General features: G+C 35.7%; 1 protein-coding gene across 3 annotated transcripts in view; it reads right to left on the bottom strand.

Moving 5' to 3' along the window:
• Positions 1-17982, bottom strand: part of LOC129282255 (BMP-2-inducible protein kinase-like) — a 32376-nt gene extending 14394 nt beyond the window's left edge. For 2 of the 3 annotated variants that reach the window (XM_064112711.1, XM_064112712.1), the window contains exons 1-7: positions 17315-17982; positions 15693-15798; positions 9831-9973; positions 6205-6326; positions 2879-2960; positions 1373-1505; positions 276-379 (exon numbers count right to left, since the gene is read on the bottom strand). In XM_064112711.1, coding sequence (XP_063968781.1) covers positions 276-379; positions 1373-1505; positions 2879-2960; positions 6205-6326; positions 9831-9973; positions 15693-15798; positions 17315-17371 — 747 coding nt within the window. In that variant the 5' untranslated portion in view covers positions 17372-17982. The other variant, XM_064112713.1, reaches the window with a different exon arrangement.
• Between the last annotated feature and the right edge of the window lie 625 nt (positions 17983-18607).

Raw genomic sequence — 18607 nt, 5'->3', positions numbered from 1 at the left:
AAGCAAACACTAACTAAAAACAACAGATGCTTTGTTAATAGAAATAAGATAATAGCTTTGGTCTGTCTGGGCCGCATTGCATAAAAGTCACCATTATGGTAACTTTATCATCCAATGGTAACTTGTCTGGAATCCTTGATATTGATTGGTTGGTGATCAGCATTACCATGATAGTTACCATTGGATGGCAAAGTTACCATAATAGTAACTTTTATGTAACTTGGCCCTGGAGTCGGTTTTGACTGTGACTGTGTGGTATAACAGAGAGTACTCACATGTAGGTTTTGAATGGGTGTATCCACGCCAGCAGCTTTGAATGCTACGTAGGAAACCTGGAATATGTCTGGTCTTTTCTCAACATCCACTTCCAACATGAATCCTTAAAATAGAAAATTAAATACAAATAATCATTTATAAGCAATTAGTTGAATCATTGATTTGATATCTTACGCTTTTTGCTACTCCCTCACATCCCATTCATTTTGTTATTTTGTCAATATTTCACAATTGTCATTACTCATTTACTTCATTATGGAATAATTTCATTGATTTTATCCTGATGTACTGTAACTTGTTTGTGTTTTAGAGATGTCGAAATAAATGAATTTGAATTGTTTCACCAGTATCCTCGATACATTATGTCTTAACAGGAATATAGCTAGATGTGGTTTTAGTTATCAGCCTACATGTACAATAAGTGTTGTATCATGATAAGAGTCTCTTTGATATCCGTAGCATATCCCTTCTTGATAATGAAACCGAAATTACTTCCAAGAGAATACCCCCCTCTCCCATCAAATCTGGTTAAGCGATCTGAAATATGCAGTGATGTGTTAAAACGATTCACACAAATGGGACTTTCATGTAAGTGAAATTTAAAGTTAAAACTAACTATTTATGAAATAGCCTCCAAAGGAACCGTAACACTAAGCTTAGGACTTTTAAAGGGCTGATGTTTATGACTGATAACATTGAATGTATTATTTACAATGTACATCATTTATAATAATAATAGGCATTTTGCCATCTATCTAGAAATAATTTATTCCGAGGTGCATTGTTATTATTATCATTACTCCAGCTTTAGCTCAAGCAGCCTTCCTGCGCTCAATGCATTTGAAGGAATTAATTCTGCTGGGTACCCATTCACCTCACTTGGGTGGAGTGGGGCACAACGTGGGTACATTACTTGCTGAAGGAAAACACGCCTTGGCTGGGATTCGAACCTACGTCCCTCTGATTGAGAGACGGGGGTCATAACCACTAGACCACGACGCCCCCACATACCAATGAACTGTATGATCAATCACTTGGTACCAGTTCCATATCTTAAACCAAGTCTCCGAACCGAAAAACGCACAAAACTTCTTACGTATAAGAGCATGTATCTCCCTTGAGTACTTGGAATTGTCCGGTATCGTGAAGTTTCCACTCTGTATTGCTAGACTGCTTTCTCCAAATGGGAGAGTGAAGAAACACAACTTGTACAGCATACATCCTAATGCCTGCAAGACATAAAATGGAGATAAAATTTTAAACAAGTCAAGAAACACAACTTGTACAGCACATACCCTAATGCCTGCAAGGTAAGAAAGGATGGAACGTAAAATGAGAAACCAAAACTTGTACAGTATGTATATCCAACTGCATACAAAATATAAAATGTAGATAAAATGATGGATATCATAAAAATAAGGAGAGAAACACAATTTGTACAGCATATAACCAAATGCCTGCAAGACATAACATACAAACAAAAGTATGAAAATGAAAACAATAATAATAATAATGGTATGCAACATTTGAATAGCACTAGGAATGTTTTAAGCTTTGCATGTTATAAACCCAGTTTTAGCAAGGTTAACCTTATCAGGGGCTCAAACATTCAAGGAATTCCTTCAGATACCCAGTTACTACACCTGGGTGGAGAGTGGCAAATGTGGATAATCTTCTTGTCACACGATGTGAGTGCTATAGTGGGATTTGAACCCGGGACCTAGGGGTTAAGAATCTGGAGACTTATCCACTGATCCACAAAACCTTTATGAAATAAACCAATTTACACTATATACATGTACTACAATTATGCTTCCATATTGCATGGCAAAAAACAGTGCAGTTTGTTTGCATTCAGACAGGATAGGACAAATGACCTCGTTACTCGAATAACATGCAGATCATTAACTCTCAACTTTTGAAAATTACCAAATAATTTGCAGGTATTTTCTTTCAGGATATCAAAAGTAACCTGCTTTCACAATGCTAAAATACCATGAAAATATCTGTCAATTCTGAGAATTCGCTCAGGGCCCCATCTAACACTGAGTTACGATTGATCCGCTCAACCTCAAGTATATGGAAATCCATCAATGTCATAATTTTTTCTTTAGGAAATTTGCACAAGGACCTTTGAAAACAAAGAGAAGCATACAGGATTGTCAAGAACACAGTGAATGTATACATCAAGAAAATATTTTGAACAAACATAAGTTTTAGAAGTTGACGTTGCTGGCCGTCCATAGTTGTGATTGATTGGATCAATAAGTTGTGATTGATTGGATCAATCGTAACTCTTTGCAAGACGGGGCCCAGACCTAAACCAGCAAGATGGTTTGGGATTGTTCTCCTAGGTATCGGTATCAGGGCCCTTTAACACAAAGTTTAGCGATTGATAACAGGGTTTGATTTTACAATTGATCATACACACTAATCAAATACAATCAACCATAGAAATCGCCCATTGGATCAATAGCTGGGCTTTTTGTTACAGGGTTATTTTTCCTAATGGATGAATAAGCCCCATAACCAGCGTTACAAATGTAAAGGCGGGTTGAACTACCCATAAAATAAAGTTCTTTCAACTAGGTTTTCTACTTACCCATATATCTGCTTTGGTTGTAATAGGTTTCTCTGAATACAAGTCAATCATTTCTGGAGAACGATAGGACACGGTAGTGTATCTGCGACATAACAAATAGTTAATGAAAGATAAAAGATGGTTACAAAATTTCAATACATAATTTCAGTTTTTCACATGCATTTTGACAATAGCAGATCCAGATGAGCTCACCCTTCTATTTATAAATTTGTCCCCCCGTTTTTCCAAATTCTGGATGCCATTGATTACATGATTTAACATGAAGGTTTCAATTGAAGTGTAAAATGAAGAGACACTTCAGAAGATAGAACGTTTTATCATATTCATACATCTGCAGATTATAATATATTCATAAATTCTCAATTTTGAAAATTCAAATGGTATAAAACCAGTGCAGTCAAATTTTTGTTTTTGAAGAAATATGTTCAATTAGACTCTGGGAGTTCTTAGATTAGCCAAGTAAAACCCGACCATTATCATCAAAATGTTCTTGAGGCAATTAAAATAGACTAATGGGCCCCATTTTATCAAGCACAAGCACTTAGTCTCAAAATATCATCAATCAGCAGCTTACAGTGCACGCTGCCTTGCAGTATTTGCATAACATCCAGATATTCTTTCACAAGAAATTTGTGGTTTCGTCTGGCTTTTCATGAAAAAACAATGGCAGAAGAGAAGGTGCATGTAATAGCACTTATTATGACACACTCTTGAGGTGGATATAGAAGATATTTACTGGTACACTACAATGCTTTCATAGGAAGTCACTCGTCATGTGTGGCTGTAGCAAGGTCAATGGTAAGGAATAACAACTTTGATGAGTGGTGCGTTATGTGTATTCCGAATGCTAGGTATAAAGCATTTTGCAAAGTAAGCCTAATCACATCTTTTTGACCATGCGGGACTGAGCATTCTCATTAAATCTATAATAAACCATAGACGAACATGTACATGTAGGTGTACAGTGTCTCATTTTGAAACTTAAGAACAAAATTCTACATGTACATCAAATTGACACTATTTCTAGAGCAATATGTGAGGCCATTCCTAAATAAAATCAACTTGAGCTACAATAGAATTAGCAACAAAATGAAACACAACAAAATCACTATTTTAAAATACAAATTGGCAACTTTTCATTGAAATCATTTTTATCATTACTTTTGGCTCACGTTCCATATACATGTATATTTTTTCACAGTATGAAAACGAACAGAAATTTAGTCATTGCTGCCAATTTGAAGAACAAAAGAAAATAATATTGACCTTAAAGAGAGCTGATTTTGCAAATAAAAGACAATCAAGGAATATATTATTGAATATAATGTAGTTTGTGGAGCTTTACACACGTAGGCTGACACTTCAAACTTTGCAATACTATGTATAACAAAATTGAGAATGAGCCAGAAAAGTTTGATGGTTCGGGCCAAGGATTTCCTCGTCCACTCCCTCCTTCCTCCCTCTCAGGTTGCATTCTTTCGACATTTTTGTATTTTTTTTTGCAGGAGTTTCTGCATTTATTGTAAAGTCAAAGTAAATTTACAATACATAAACAAAATCGTAGTATGACATTAAAGTACATTGTAATGTGACAATTTATAGCAGTGGGATAACAAAATTTAGACATGAATACAATTTAAGGATAAGACAAAGTAGTGAAAACAAATGCAGTGGCAAACTATATAAGCAAAATAAATGCTTGAATAACAGTAGCCAATAGGGAGAAGGGGCTACATGGAAACCAAGTACATGTATATTCCATAGGTCTGGAAGAAAATGTTACGTCACAAATCATCAGAAAAGGAGAAAGATAAATGAAGAAATGAAGTGTGCGTGTGTGCAAGTGGGTGAACGTGCAGGTGTGATATTTAAGAATACTTCGATAAAAGATATGTTTTTAATGAAGCTTTAAAAGAAAAGATAGATGCAGTGAGTTTAATATCATTGGGCAAATCATTCCAGATGTCTGGGCCGTGATGTCTGATCGTTTTGTGTGCTAATATTGTTATTGTTTGTAATCGGGTTTTGTATCACATGTATCTCCTGTATTTGAATCAATGGTCGAAACCATGGTTCATGCAAATTTCATCTAATGTTCTAAAATAGTTCTCTGCTGCCTCCAAATACAGTACAATTTCAGCCTATTTTGGGAATTTACTATTTCCAACTGCTATTGACCCCACACAGTGTCCTTAAAAATCTAGCAAAAATGCTTGCTAGGTATAAAATAAGAAAAGATAGACAACTAAATAATTTTTCTTAAGATCGATGTTGAGCGTCTTTGGCAAAATAATGATTGCAGGATGTGCATTGTGTAAAAGCTATGACTTTCCTAGCTTGTAAATATTCAGCAAATTTTAGCTCTATTGTTAAAAAAAAATTTGCCTGTCGGTACATCAAATTTCAACCCAAGAGCCGGGGCAGGTAATTTTAAAACAGGGAATCATTTATTTTTGGATCTACTTCAGACAGCAAACACAAAGAGTAAAACAATGATTTTAGGTCATTTAACCCATGCCATTAATCAATGACACCATATATCTCTATAGAACTTCCTGGATTGCATTACCGGTGGTTACATGTACATGTATGTCTAGACATGGTCAAAATCTGTGGTTTGAATGTTATACAGTGAGACGTTTTAAAACATGTGTTTTGGGAAGTATTTGTGCATCCCTTGTGATGGCAGAATGAGCATTTTTGAAACACACATCATAAACACTCACCATCAATGAACTTCTACCGAGTCCTGTACTTATTTTTGTAACCGAGAACAAGCTACGTTGACCCAAGAGAAAAGGTCAAATTGACACTGGTCCGTGGCACTGGGGAAGTCACACAGCATGTAGCCACCAATGGCATTTGTATCATTATTATTTATACTCATAACCATGTCCCTCGGAAAGGACCTTAAGCCATCAGTCCCCTGCTCACTACATACATTGATCATTTCTTAACAGTCAGACCAATATCCACAAACTATTAAAGCTACTTCTCAATCTCATCTCTACTGCCGTTGATACTGTGGACCGTAGGATCCAATACACGTCCGGCAGCACTGCCAAAGTCCCTCGGAAAAGACCTTAAAGCCATCAGTCCTCTGCTTACTACATATATTAATGATTTAATAACAGTCAAGACTGATCTACAACTGAACTACTTACTTCTCAATCTCATCCTTAATGTCATTGATACTGTGGAGCTTAGGATCCAGAACACGTCCCGTAGCACTGCTGTAGTCCCTCAGAAAGTCACCAGTCTTCTGCTTACTACGCACGTTAATGATTTGAAAAGTCAAGACTGACATTTACAACTGAACTACTTACTTCTCAATCTCATCCTTAATGTCATTGATACTGTGGAGCTTAGGATCCAGAACACGTCCCGTAGCACTGCCAAAGTCACAAAGCATGTAGTTACCACTCCGATGCAACAGGATGTTTTCAACCTGGGTCAAACAATTTCAAAAGAAATAAAAAAGAATATGGAAACTATTTAACAATAAAAAGTGAGAAAAAATGAATACCATAGGATTGAGAGAAATAATAAGGGGAGGAGGAGGATACAGTGGATTTAGAGCAGTAGAACAGGGAGAGGGGTGGCCCCAACTCTTACTTTTGACTACAAACATTAAACTTGAATAAAAGAAATATTGATTGCATGTCAGAGGTCTTCAGCTTTTTCACTGCATAGTAACCTTTTTTAATAAAATCTGATGAGACTTTAAAATTTGATTCCTTTCTTATTATTAAACTTGATGACATTTATGGTGTTTAGGTTGGTTATTTTTCTCATCCTAAATTTTCAACCAAATTATTGTTAGGGTGGACTTGACCTACATGTACATGTACATCAGTACAATACATGCATACATGTAGATTTGTAAAATTGTATGCCCCCGCTCTTCACATCAAAGAGAAAAAAGCCTTTCTTTTTCCATCTTGATCATCATTATCAAGCTAAAATGGAGGCTACAAAGCACATGCGATGTACATGTACAGGCTGTCATTTTGAGCTAGACTGTAGTTCATTATGCAAATTTTCTCATAAAATCTTGTTCTTGTTTGCTGTGCAAACAGTGATCTTAGAGGTTTGATTTCCTCCTTCCTATACAGATAGATTCTTTATCTTTTCCCCACAGAAAGACTAAAATAGCACATTATGCACTGGATTTAGAAATGTGTATTTTTATGTCGCATAATTGTTCATTGTAGTTATTTTGAGACAATTGGGAAGAATCTCTAGAATTACAGTTTGATCAGCTTTAATTTGAATACTCTGGATGAAACCAATAATTAGCTACATACCCACCAAATACCCAACTACAGCATGCTATACATAGTATGATAATGAAATTACACATACTTGCTTAATTTAGAGCTTTCATGTAAAATGGGTAGTATACAAAATAAATGTATTAATAATCAAATTGATTTATTCTAGAGCTCATATTAAAGTAGAAGGGATTTTGTTTAATGCCAAAACACTGTAGAGAGGAAGCCATACATTTGTAATGCAGATGCAATCAACAGGCTTGTTTTTAATCAATGATTATTTTTTGTGAAATGATACTTAATGAATTATTCAGCTAATATAGGCAAGTGAAGACGCACTTCGGATTGGGAATGGGGAAATATATGAAACCATGTCAATCAATTGGGGTAACCAAACTACACATGCTCCATAAAGGTTATATTCCAAGCCCAAGAAAGAACTCCCCCATTCCGGCTGATTGGGATAGAATTGCAGGATTGAGCAAACTAGTTAAGCTGCAGAAGCAGCATTGTCTAGCGCCAACATCAAAAGATACATGCAGCCTAGGCTGACACACATGACACATGTATTTTATTTTGCACTTGCCATACTGTACATGTTTCCCGAAATGAGCCAAATCCTCAAAATCCATTTCGGAAGACAATGTTTTTCCTCAAAATTCCTGTAATATACAGCTGCCACAAAATTTTAAAGAATTTCTCTTCTGTTATTTCTAGATTTATAGCCCCCCCCCAAAAAAAAAAAAAAAAAAAATTATAATAATAAATAAATAAACAAATAAATAAATAAAAATAGATCAATATTTATTAAAATAAAAATAAATAAATAATACAAAATAGAAATATCATAAATAGTAATACAAAATCAACCAACAAAAAACAAACAAAAATGATAAAATTAAGATAAATAAATAATATATGGTAATGAAAATGAAATTAAAAAAAATCATAAAAATAAGTTCACTCAAAATGTTGAATGATTTGCAATTTTGCATCTTCATTCATAAATAATCTACATAATTTATCTGATCAGGAATATCAAAAAACTCTGGTTGATGGAGGTGGGGCTACTATGTCTTCATCAAGGCAAGTTTCAGAGCGTGTTATAAATAGCCCAAAATGGCAAACAAAGATGTGAAGGAGAAGGAAGTGTACCCTGGGAGAAAGTCCTAACAAGAAGGAAACCAGGGACCTGTAACACAAAGCTTAGCAATCACTGTAGAACATTTTTTATGACTGATTGCATTGACTTCATAATTAATCATGAAAATCAAGTGTACAATTTATCGCTATTCCTTTCTGTTTACAGGACCCTGGCCGGCTCAATGAACCTCTCGGAACATTAATAGAGATTTGCATGTATACAAAGATGAATAGTTTCATTTAGTGCTTTTCTTCAGTTATCTTGATCATTAATCAGCCTTTTGATCTGTAGTCTAATGGCCTTTCAATGGCCTGTGCAGATGTGACCTACTCATAGTGTAGGCCACAATCTATATCATAAAAAAAGGCGATGAGTTTTTCACAATAGCGAAGCTTTAAAATAAATCATCCAAGAATCTATTAAAAGCTAGCATTATCTTTTACGTACAGTACATGGATCAACTGAATATAGTCCTGTAAAATATCAAATAGAGTGTAGTTTCTTGGATTAATGTAAAGATACATGTAGTTTTGTGCTAGTGCTATGTTGAAGAGAGAAATTCATTATTGGCTATTATATCTAAAGAAATTATAAACTTTAATTACCATCAAAAATCTGTTTTTATTTCAGTATAAAACACATTTTCCATAAAAGTCCTTGGACAATGGGTGCAATGGGCTAATTGCTATTGAACTTGAAGGTTTTTATTGGACAAATCCATTGTGATTACAAGGGGAGTGTAGGTTAGTGGATGATTCCATTTTTATTACAGGGTGTGTGTTAGCCTATAATCTAGGCGGAGGCTCTAGCATTTGTCTTTGCCTTTACGAGTCTGATAACGTAACATGAAACGTCAGTTATACATCTGATGCGGAAGACGACATGTACGCATGGTCGCGTCACACTCCAGTTTTGCTTTTATTTGTTGTTTTCTTTTAATCGAGGAATGTCCAGTGGCAGAGTTTTGTAACAGGAAACCCACACCGAATCAAGGTCGATAAAAAGAAAACAACAACTAACACAAGACACGAGTGCATCTACATGTACATGTACACTGTATAAGCAGTGGCTACTATACAGCTCTTCCGCATCAGACATTTTTCTTACAGTTTTATTGCATAACAGCAAAAATAATAAACTGCAGACTCGGCCTAGATTTTAATAATATGTGACATTCATATAATGCTTTACAAATGTTTCTAAAAGCACTGCGTAACATTACCCCTGCTTTAGCACAGCTATCCTGATCCGACGCTGGGGCATTCAAGGAATTCCTTCCTACAAGGTACCCATTTACTACACCTGGGTGGAGAGTGGCAAATGTAGATAAACACCTTGCCAAAGGACGGGATTTGATTTGAACCCCAGACTTTGTGGTTCAAAGTGCAGAGAATTATCCACTGAGCCTCAACACCTCAATTTACATAATCACTGGGGGCTTGTGGGTTGGTGAACCAATCCATTGTGATTACAAGGGGTACATAGGTTAATGGACCGATCCACTGTGATTATAAGGGGTGTTTTTTTTTCTCACCTTGAGGTCTCTGTGGATGATGGGTGTCTGACAATGATGAAGCCTTGAGACAGCCTCGCAGACATTGCAGAATATTCTCAGGACTTCTTGCTCCGTGAACCCTATCGAAAGCCTCTCGTTCATCTGCTGGACAACATGGCCGTCTGTAATGATCAGAAAACATTAGATTACATTTTATTTGATATCCATTCATTTCCCATATACATGTAGGCCCTAACTTACATACATTAAAAGAATTTCCAATATGCAGTTAGTTAAATCATACAGAAAAAGCATCATCTTTATAACCATAGAGTATGTAATAAGCTTGAATTGATTGATGCTAATATTAAATTGATAACACAAAACAGGGGACTCTTAAAGTCTATTTTATCATATAATATTGTTATAAGAGAAAAGTTGAAAAGCGTACAATTTATACCAGTGATTTGAGCAAAACACAGGTCTGCTATAACTTGTTATTCTTCATTTATTGTATGAACACATTTGAATGTCAAATGGATTCAGAAAGGTGCATTAAAAAAAACATAAGAACTACATGTATGGCAAGTTCCCCCAAGTCTGCGCAGTCCCCCTTGTCTGCGCACATGCGTATCTGCGTGATTCTAGTAAAAGAAGATACGCAACGAACACAAAATTTACACATGCACCACATAGACAGATTTTCATTAAGAAATCCGACTCAAAATGATGGAAAAATAATGAATTTTTGGCATTTCATGTGACGGCCTCAAAATGCTGCCTTTCTCATCAAAATACCCGAATTGTGTGCAAAGTGAATGGGTGCGCAGACATGGGGTACCTTTTTTTTTTTTCAATCTGAAAATGACTGCCCGAGATTTTTTCAAAGAAAATCTTATATTTCTTTCAAATTTTAATGAGATATTTGGTACACTTACTCCTGATAATATAAGGAACATTATTAACAGAAAGATTTTGTGAAATAAAAAGAAGTTCATTTTAAATCTTTACTCAAATCGTTAGGTGCGCAGACTTGGGGACCACCATCATACCACAGAAAATAACACAAACACTTATAAACATCATCTTAGAAAAACCCCGCAAACCAAAGCTGAACAACGGTCGAGTGAACGCATCCCAAGACAGCACCATCCCACCTCTGCTGTCCATCCTCACGCATGCATTAACATTTCCCTGGGAAGGCCAAGCAAGATAATTTGCTTCCACTGTGGCTTATCTTTTCAAGAACACAGAGGCAATGAACTTGCCAAGGTGGTTTGGAAGCTCTCAAGATGTGTCAATGCTAGTCTTTGATACCAGATTCTAAGATTTCATGAATATTTAAAGCACATACATGTACATGTACAGTATGCCCAAGGATACGGATGGACGTTTCAAGGGTGGGTGGGAGATGGGGTGGGGTTAGAACCGTTAGACCGGAGTAAAATTTGCCAATGTAAGGAGGGAATATGGGTTTACTTTGGGCTGACACTTCAATTTGTGCATTCTATATTTTAATTTTAATACATAATATGTACATATGTAAAGTCATGTCTAAATCCATTTTGGGCCCATAGCTAAACATAGATCTGCATCAACATTTATATTGACAGCAATTGACAGTCAGATGGGGTCATGCATGTGCAAGTCAAATGTACATGCCGATTCACAAAGTATTGTCGGCATGAGAATGAAACTCATCACCATGCAGATCAGTATTTGCACGTTACTCATGTCATCACTCGCAGCTTCTCATGTTGATCCCTGTCAGTGATCAAATACAACTCCCATATCAAATTTATATTCGGCGTTTGTAAATGATATGATACTACATGTATTCAGGCAAAAATCATACATAAATGTAGGTAATATCAGATATCAATACTATATTAATCATGATTCTAAATAAAGAGACACAGAGAAGGGTACAATTTGTCCTTGCTTCATGCATACATGTACATGTAGCTCGAAAGGAATACTGAAATAATGGTAAAACCTTGATCATTTTTGACATCTGACCAAATTTTCAAGCTTTCCTTTCCATGATTCATGTGGCATATCATATCCTGATCGAAGGATTTGAGTCTTTCTGAGTTCTTGCGATAATTTCTAATAATACAAAGCTTGTTGAACAATCATTTTGCAGGCCTGCAGACTGCAGGAATGAACTACATCATGTACAATACGAACATACTGTTCTTTTTTCAAATTCAATTAAAAAAAATGAGCGCCCACCTCCTCCAGGACAGAAATTTCTATTTCATTTTACTGTAGGCCTACATGTACAGTGTCCAAGTAACATAATGTACTACATGTAGGTCTATTGCTGCATCAAATGTATTATACCTGTTTTGATAAAACCTTTCACATGATATCCCTTGCTACCATGTACTGTAGCCTACAGTATAATGTCCTACCAAGTACATGTACAGAGTTCCTGCACCAAGTAAACAAATTCTTGACCCTCCGGAATATGATATTGATTTGTTGTTTGTTTCATAAACCAGCTGGTCAGAAGAGGGTGTGTTCAAACAATTTTTTAAAGCTACAATCACAAACATGAGTTAAAAAATTTGTATGAACACACATTCAAATGGCCATTCATTGAGGTCAACTCACATGCAGTTCAAGTGGTTATCAATCAATGCTGGTTCTTCCTCATTTCAAGACAGGCCACTCTCTACACAAGATACCACTAAGTTTGACCCAGGAAGTAATAACTTAGGTCAAATCAAGAGCAGTTACTACAGGAGAGCATTATTAATTAAATGCTATTTTCATTTCAAGATGTGCAACTACACACATTACTGCTCAGTTTGACCTAGGAAGAAATAGTCAACTCAAATACGTAATACTCACCAACTATAATTCTAGAGAAATGTTTACATTTTTTAAGCATAAAAATTCCATAAAATATGTACGTCCAACCCCTATATGTGGGACCTCCATGAAATTTTCTGTCTCTGATTTCATGTTCTTTTTACAGTCTGTAATGTTCTCAAAGGACCATGACTTGGTCAGTTTATGAAGTGAAGTAAGACTTTAGAAAAATGGGGGTTGGACGTACAAAAAGGTTTATCATTTTATGGAATTGCCCATTTTTTTAAAGAATTTTTTCACTATAACAACAATCAACAAATTCTTTGAACATGAACACAACCTTGTTTGAACTTAAGCAGAAACGTTTTTGGAAACCAACATTCTCTGGAGTAAATGGCTGCTTGAACACAACAAGTGCACATGAAGCAAGGATGAAAACCCTGAAGCTTGGAATGATATAGCCTACATGTAGGTTATTCCCCAAAATCATTTGTTATGAATTCAGCTGATGATGCAAAACTTTTTTTATGGCAATACAGGCATCCCTTCATAAAATTTGTTGTTGCACCTTGAGTTGACCTCTATACCACAAAGGGGCAATCCGATAATGGAGTGGAATTTAAAGGTACATACAGGTAGAGTGATAACAGAATGGTAAACATGATAATTTCTAACTAGAAAATCCTGGGTAAGCCATGGACGTGTACACGTACGTGTATAACCCAAATAGTGTAGAACCATGGTAGGTGACACAACATTTGCTCCGCCGACAATTGCTCCGGACTTTATTTCGTCTAAGGGACATGTATAGGGTTAGGAATATAATAGGGTTTTATATTAGGTTTAGGATAGGGCATAGTGTTATATACAGGGTTAAACTTGGTCATTCCATTCATGTATGAAATTTACAGCAGCGCAATTGTCGCCGGAGCAAATACCATGGAATCCCATGACAGGCCTGTTTCTAACATGTATTCACACTGGAGTGATCTCAATTCACAGCTTGACATTGTACGATTTCCATCATTTTTATGCTTTTAATAGACATAAGGCACATAGTTTTTATTTATACAATCAGTTGGGTGGTAATTTTATTGGATTCTCTTCGAACTCATTTTGAGATCGTTACCATTACTAGTATTTACAAGCACTGGTTTTGAACTTGAATACCTGTAATCAAGGAAAGTGTCTCAAAAAGATTGCAAAAAGTTGTTAAAGATGCACCTAAGAACTGCTTTTTGCTGAAAAGCAAATATACTAAAGATATGTTTCAATATAGATTTTTTTTCAATTGAAAATGATAGCCTCTGGAAAACAGCAGGCAAGACTAATTTGTCCTTTTTAAATCAACAAAAATTATAGTCCTTGTACGCTGCAAAATGTCAAGTACTATAGCAGAGTCCTCATACTTGTATGGGTTCAACGTGTAGACCTACATGTGGAGGAAAAATAGCCCCCCCCCCCGAAAAAAAATCTTTTTTAATATCATAATTTAATGTTCATCTCTTTATATATACATGTACTGCAATCACAAATAAATCCTAATGTGTATGAAAGTTTACATTTTTTTGTACATTGTACATGTTGGTACTAAATAACATACACAGTCTGGTCTCAAAGAATAGACTAAGTGATGGTGCAAGCTGAATAAACCGAAGAAAATCAATGAAGGCAAAACTCAACATCATGCTCCACCTAATCACTTCTGCGTTAGGTACTTCCAAGGGCGGAAAGGTTGAATGTGTTAATCATAACAAATTATGGCCACGAATAAATTGGTTGCCTAGTGGATAAGTTCAAATTTAAGGAGCTAATAAACTGAGTTTCCTAAAAAGGTTCATTAGATGTGTAGATAACCAGGGCTTTTAGTTCATTTGCCTCAACTCACATACTGTACATGTATGCAATAGACCAACTCCTGCTCTTTTCAAAGCATTCAAGTTTGGATTCAAGACTATCTACAAATGCAAAGGGCAACAAACTTTTCTCATGTTGTTCTGTAGGTACATATGCATAATGCGTTACGGGGAGAAAGACCTGGTGAAATGAATTAGGTTGTAAGCATTGTAACCTATATCTCTTGGAAAGATTTGGTTGTATTTGCTACATGTATGACTGTACTTGTAGACTCCATGTACACGGTATGTGTCATGTATGATCAGTATCTGCAAACTGACCTAATTCTGAAAAAATATAATTTTTCTAGGTGGGCAATTCCACAAAATAGTCAACCTTTTGTACGTCCAACCCCCATTTTCTCAAGTTTTATTTCACTTCATAAACCGACCAAGTCATGGTCATTTGAGAGCATTACAAACTGTCAAAAGAACAAGAAATCAGAGACAGAAAAATTCTTTAAAGTCCCACATATAGGGAGTCGGACGTACATATTTTATGGAATTGCCAAGGTACAGTTTTGTTACCCTTGTAAATTATAGGTCAAAGTTTCAGTTTTTCCAAAGTAATTTCAATACAAATTAGGTCAATTAAAATATTTATTTAAATTGTTGAAATAGTGCACCACATGGATGGATCTAGCTTTTCATAAATGGCAGGGGCGTGAATATAGTCGATTAACTTCAGAAATTTCTGACAAGTTGCTACACGCCCCCCTAAAAAATTATACGAAAGTAATGATAAAAAGTAATAGGCCTCATCAGTGGCAGACCGTGACCCGGAGGAGACAAAGCATTGGAGGGGCACAGCATTGTTCACAAACAATACAGTGCCCCTCCAATCATTGTCTCCTCCGGGTCACGGTCCGCAACTGGGCCTCATTATAAGGAAAAGTAATGATAAAAATGAATATGAAAAAATACTAAACGATATGAAATATACATGCAAAATAAAACATGGAATACACAACCTTCCAAAAGGATGCAATTTGTCAACCCGCAAAAACAAATGTAAAAAAGGAGGGCCATACTCGCATAGAAAAGAGTCACTCTTGACTATGTACAATTGAATTTGTTAAAACAATAAACCACTCTTTTTTTATGATTAAAACCAACCTGTCAGAGTGGACTTCCCCCTTTAATCTCCCACAGCAGGTAAGGTAATAGCAAAAAAAAATTGGCTTACCTCTACAATACTCCATCAAAATGAGGACTTCATAGACTCCACTGTTGCTGCGTGTGATGCTGGAATCGACATAGGGCACAATGTTCTTGTGACCCGACAGTGTAGACTAGATCAAGAAATAGAGAGAGAGAGCCGGAGAGAAAAATAGAGATGGAAAGAGAAAGACACCAGGAGATATATAAACATACATATCCAGAGAAAAAGCGTGAGAGTGACAGAAAGATATAGAGAGACAGGGAAAGATATAGAGAGACAGGGAAACATATAGAGAGACAAAGAAAGATATAGAGAGACAGAGAAAGATATATAGAGACAGAGAAAGATGTAGAGAGACAGGGAAAGATAGAGAGAGACAGAGACAGAGAGAAGGGTGGGGAGGGAAGAAAAACAGTTCAGGTTTCATGAAAAGACATTTCCCAAGATACCCAGGCTCAAGCTGTCCTGTTTGCCTGGAAGCACATACTAACAGATTTGCGAAACATTAATAGGCAACCCATTCACACTACAAGAAATTGAGGAGAAATTTATAAAGACCGAGTTTTGATGTACAATGTATGACTTTATCGAGCAAAGATATACATGTATCTGACGAAAATCAAGTGTGATTCTATTCAAACCCCCCCCCCCCCCCCGTTACTTCTTTCATGATGGCAGGTTTGTGGATTTTTTTTCTATTGATCCAAGAGTTTTTGCTCAGCATACAGTATAATAAAACATTCAGAGTAAAAGCAGTTTTGTTACGATAGCTTCTCCCTGAAATAAACATGTGGGTATAATAATAATTTCTTCATGTAATGATCAAGACTTGGAAATCTTTCAAACAGAAAAAAAGCAGTACAATTGAGGCCAAGAGTTTCATACACCCAGGAAATTCGAAGAAAAGTTGACACTTGCCAAACATCATAAAATTTATTGTATCTTACATGTATAAAATATTTGTGCTATCATGACGAATTTCACTGAATTCCATGGGTACATGTAAACTTTTGTCCTCAACTGTACATAACAAAATATTGTTAAAGTTTTCATAAGTTTACAAGAAAATTTTGAAGGAAAAAAAAAAATTATACCACGCTACACACAGTGTACAGGTAATCTCTGTGGGGGAGACTTTTTAAAAAGCCATGTTTGAAGAGTGTGGAACAGAGGATCTCTCATACGAAATGTGTGTGTAGTATTGCAAGATTTATATTTCATTTCATTCTGAAAAGATTTCATCAAAAATTTATTCAAATAAAAATCAAAATTTATACCACCTTCATTTTTTTGGGCTCAATGTACTGTCTGATTGCATATACATGTGCCTTTCAACTGCGCAGAATACTAGGGGGCAAAACTGTGTTTTGTGGTAAAATTGATTGTTCTATCATAATCGAATTAGTGCAACATGGCCCCAAGAATATGCACTTTTATGGTAATGGATTTTACTCGAGAGAGAGAGAGCAAAGGAAGAGAGAAATAATTTTTTTTTAAAGACCCGACAGTAAAGGCGTTTTCATTGAATTACATACATGTACATGTATGATATTGTTTTCACATCTTGAAGATGAGGAATCAACCATACTTTATGTATTATTGGCAGAAAAAAATGGAAGAAGAGAGGCCAACTTCTCCTTTCTTACCATGATCTTGATCTCTCTCTTGCAGACGACCAAATCCTGCTCGTTGTTGACAAACATCCTCTTGAGGGCGTAGTGTACTCCATTGCGACCTTTGACCAGGAAGACCAGGGCAAACCCACCTGCAGAATCAATGAAAAAGGGATAAAACCCTTTAATACTTAATGAGTAACAAGAAAACTGAAAACGACATCGCTATTAAAAGAAAGGGAAACTTTGTACTCATTTTTGTAAATGGAGATATGAATTTTTTAGAAATTAAAAATCCTATTGAAACAAAAAAACAAATCTTATTTGGGGCAATTACATGTACACACTATCAAAAGTATATGACTCATACTTCAAATAATCTGACTTTTGCTTTAATTTTGCTAATTTGAAAGAAAAAAAAAATCTTTTAAATCTATTAAAATCTTACTGGTTGGCTGACCTGGGCCCCGTCTTACAAAGAGTTGCGATCGATCCGATCAAACACAACTATGGACAGCCAGCAACGTCAACATCTAAAATTGCATGTTTGTTCAAAATATTTTCTAGAAATGATGTACATTCATACATTCACTGTTTTCTTGACAATTCAGTATGCTAGTTGTTTTCAAAAGACATTGAGTAAATTTCCTAAAGAAAAATTATGACATTGATGAATTTCCATATACTTGGGATTGATCGGATCAATCGTAACTCTTTGTAAGACGGGGCCAGTGCTCTGTACACACAAAACCAAACATGATCCGTACAAATGGTGGTACTAATATAATTTTTACCTGATGGCTATAAAAAGAAAACATGAATGCTTGCATACATGTAGCTACATGCAGCAATCAGAGAACCAAAGGCTTTTGTCCTGTCCGAGGGACCTGGTAATGATGGTAGCAGGGGGGGGGGGGGTACTTGAATAATAATTTGTTTGGATGTGCCTCACAAAACCTCAAAATGCAGTCTTAGAAAATGTAGGTATTGGGAACTATAATCTATTACTCAGAGAAAAACAGTGTCTAGGGAACTTCATATTCGTGTGCAGACTTCCAGGAAGACAGTATGATTCACAATGCATCTGTTATTTTCGGCGGCTTCTGTTTACAACTTACTGTATAAATCTACAATATTCACTTACATGTAGCTCATTGTAATGAATGGGGATTTTCCAGCGCTCTTTTTAATTGATTCGAGAGCTCTTTTTATTAGTTTCCAGGGCTTTTTTTATTATGTTAGGAGCTATATCGCTCTGATTTTCCCTGCAGTCTGTCTTTAGATGTTTCTGATGAAGGGCAAATAGAAGAAAGCTAAAATGCTTTT

Source organism: Lytechinus pictus, chromosome 18, assembly GCF_037042905.1.
Source record: "Lytechinus pictus isolate F3 Inbred chromosome 18, Lp3.0, whole genome shotgun sequence".
Taxonomy (NCBI): domain Eukaryota; kingdom Metazoa; phylum Echinodermata; class Echinoidea; order Temnopleuroida; family Toxopneustidae; genus Lytechinus; species Lytechinus pictus.
Note: the sequence above shows the minus strand (reverse complement) of the source record. Positions and strands in the feature narration are given on the sequence as shown.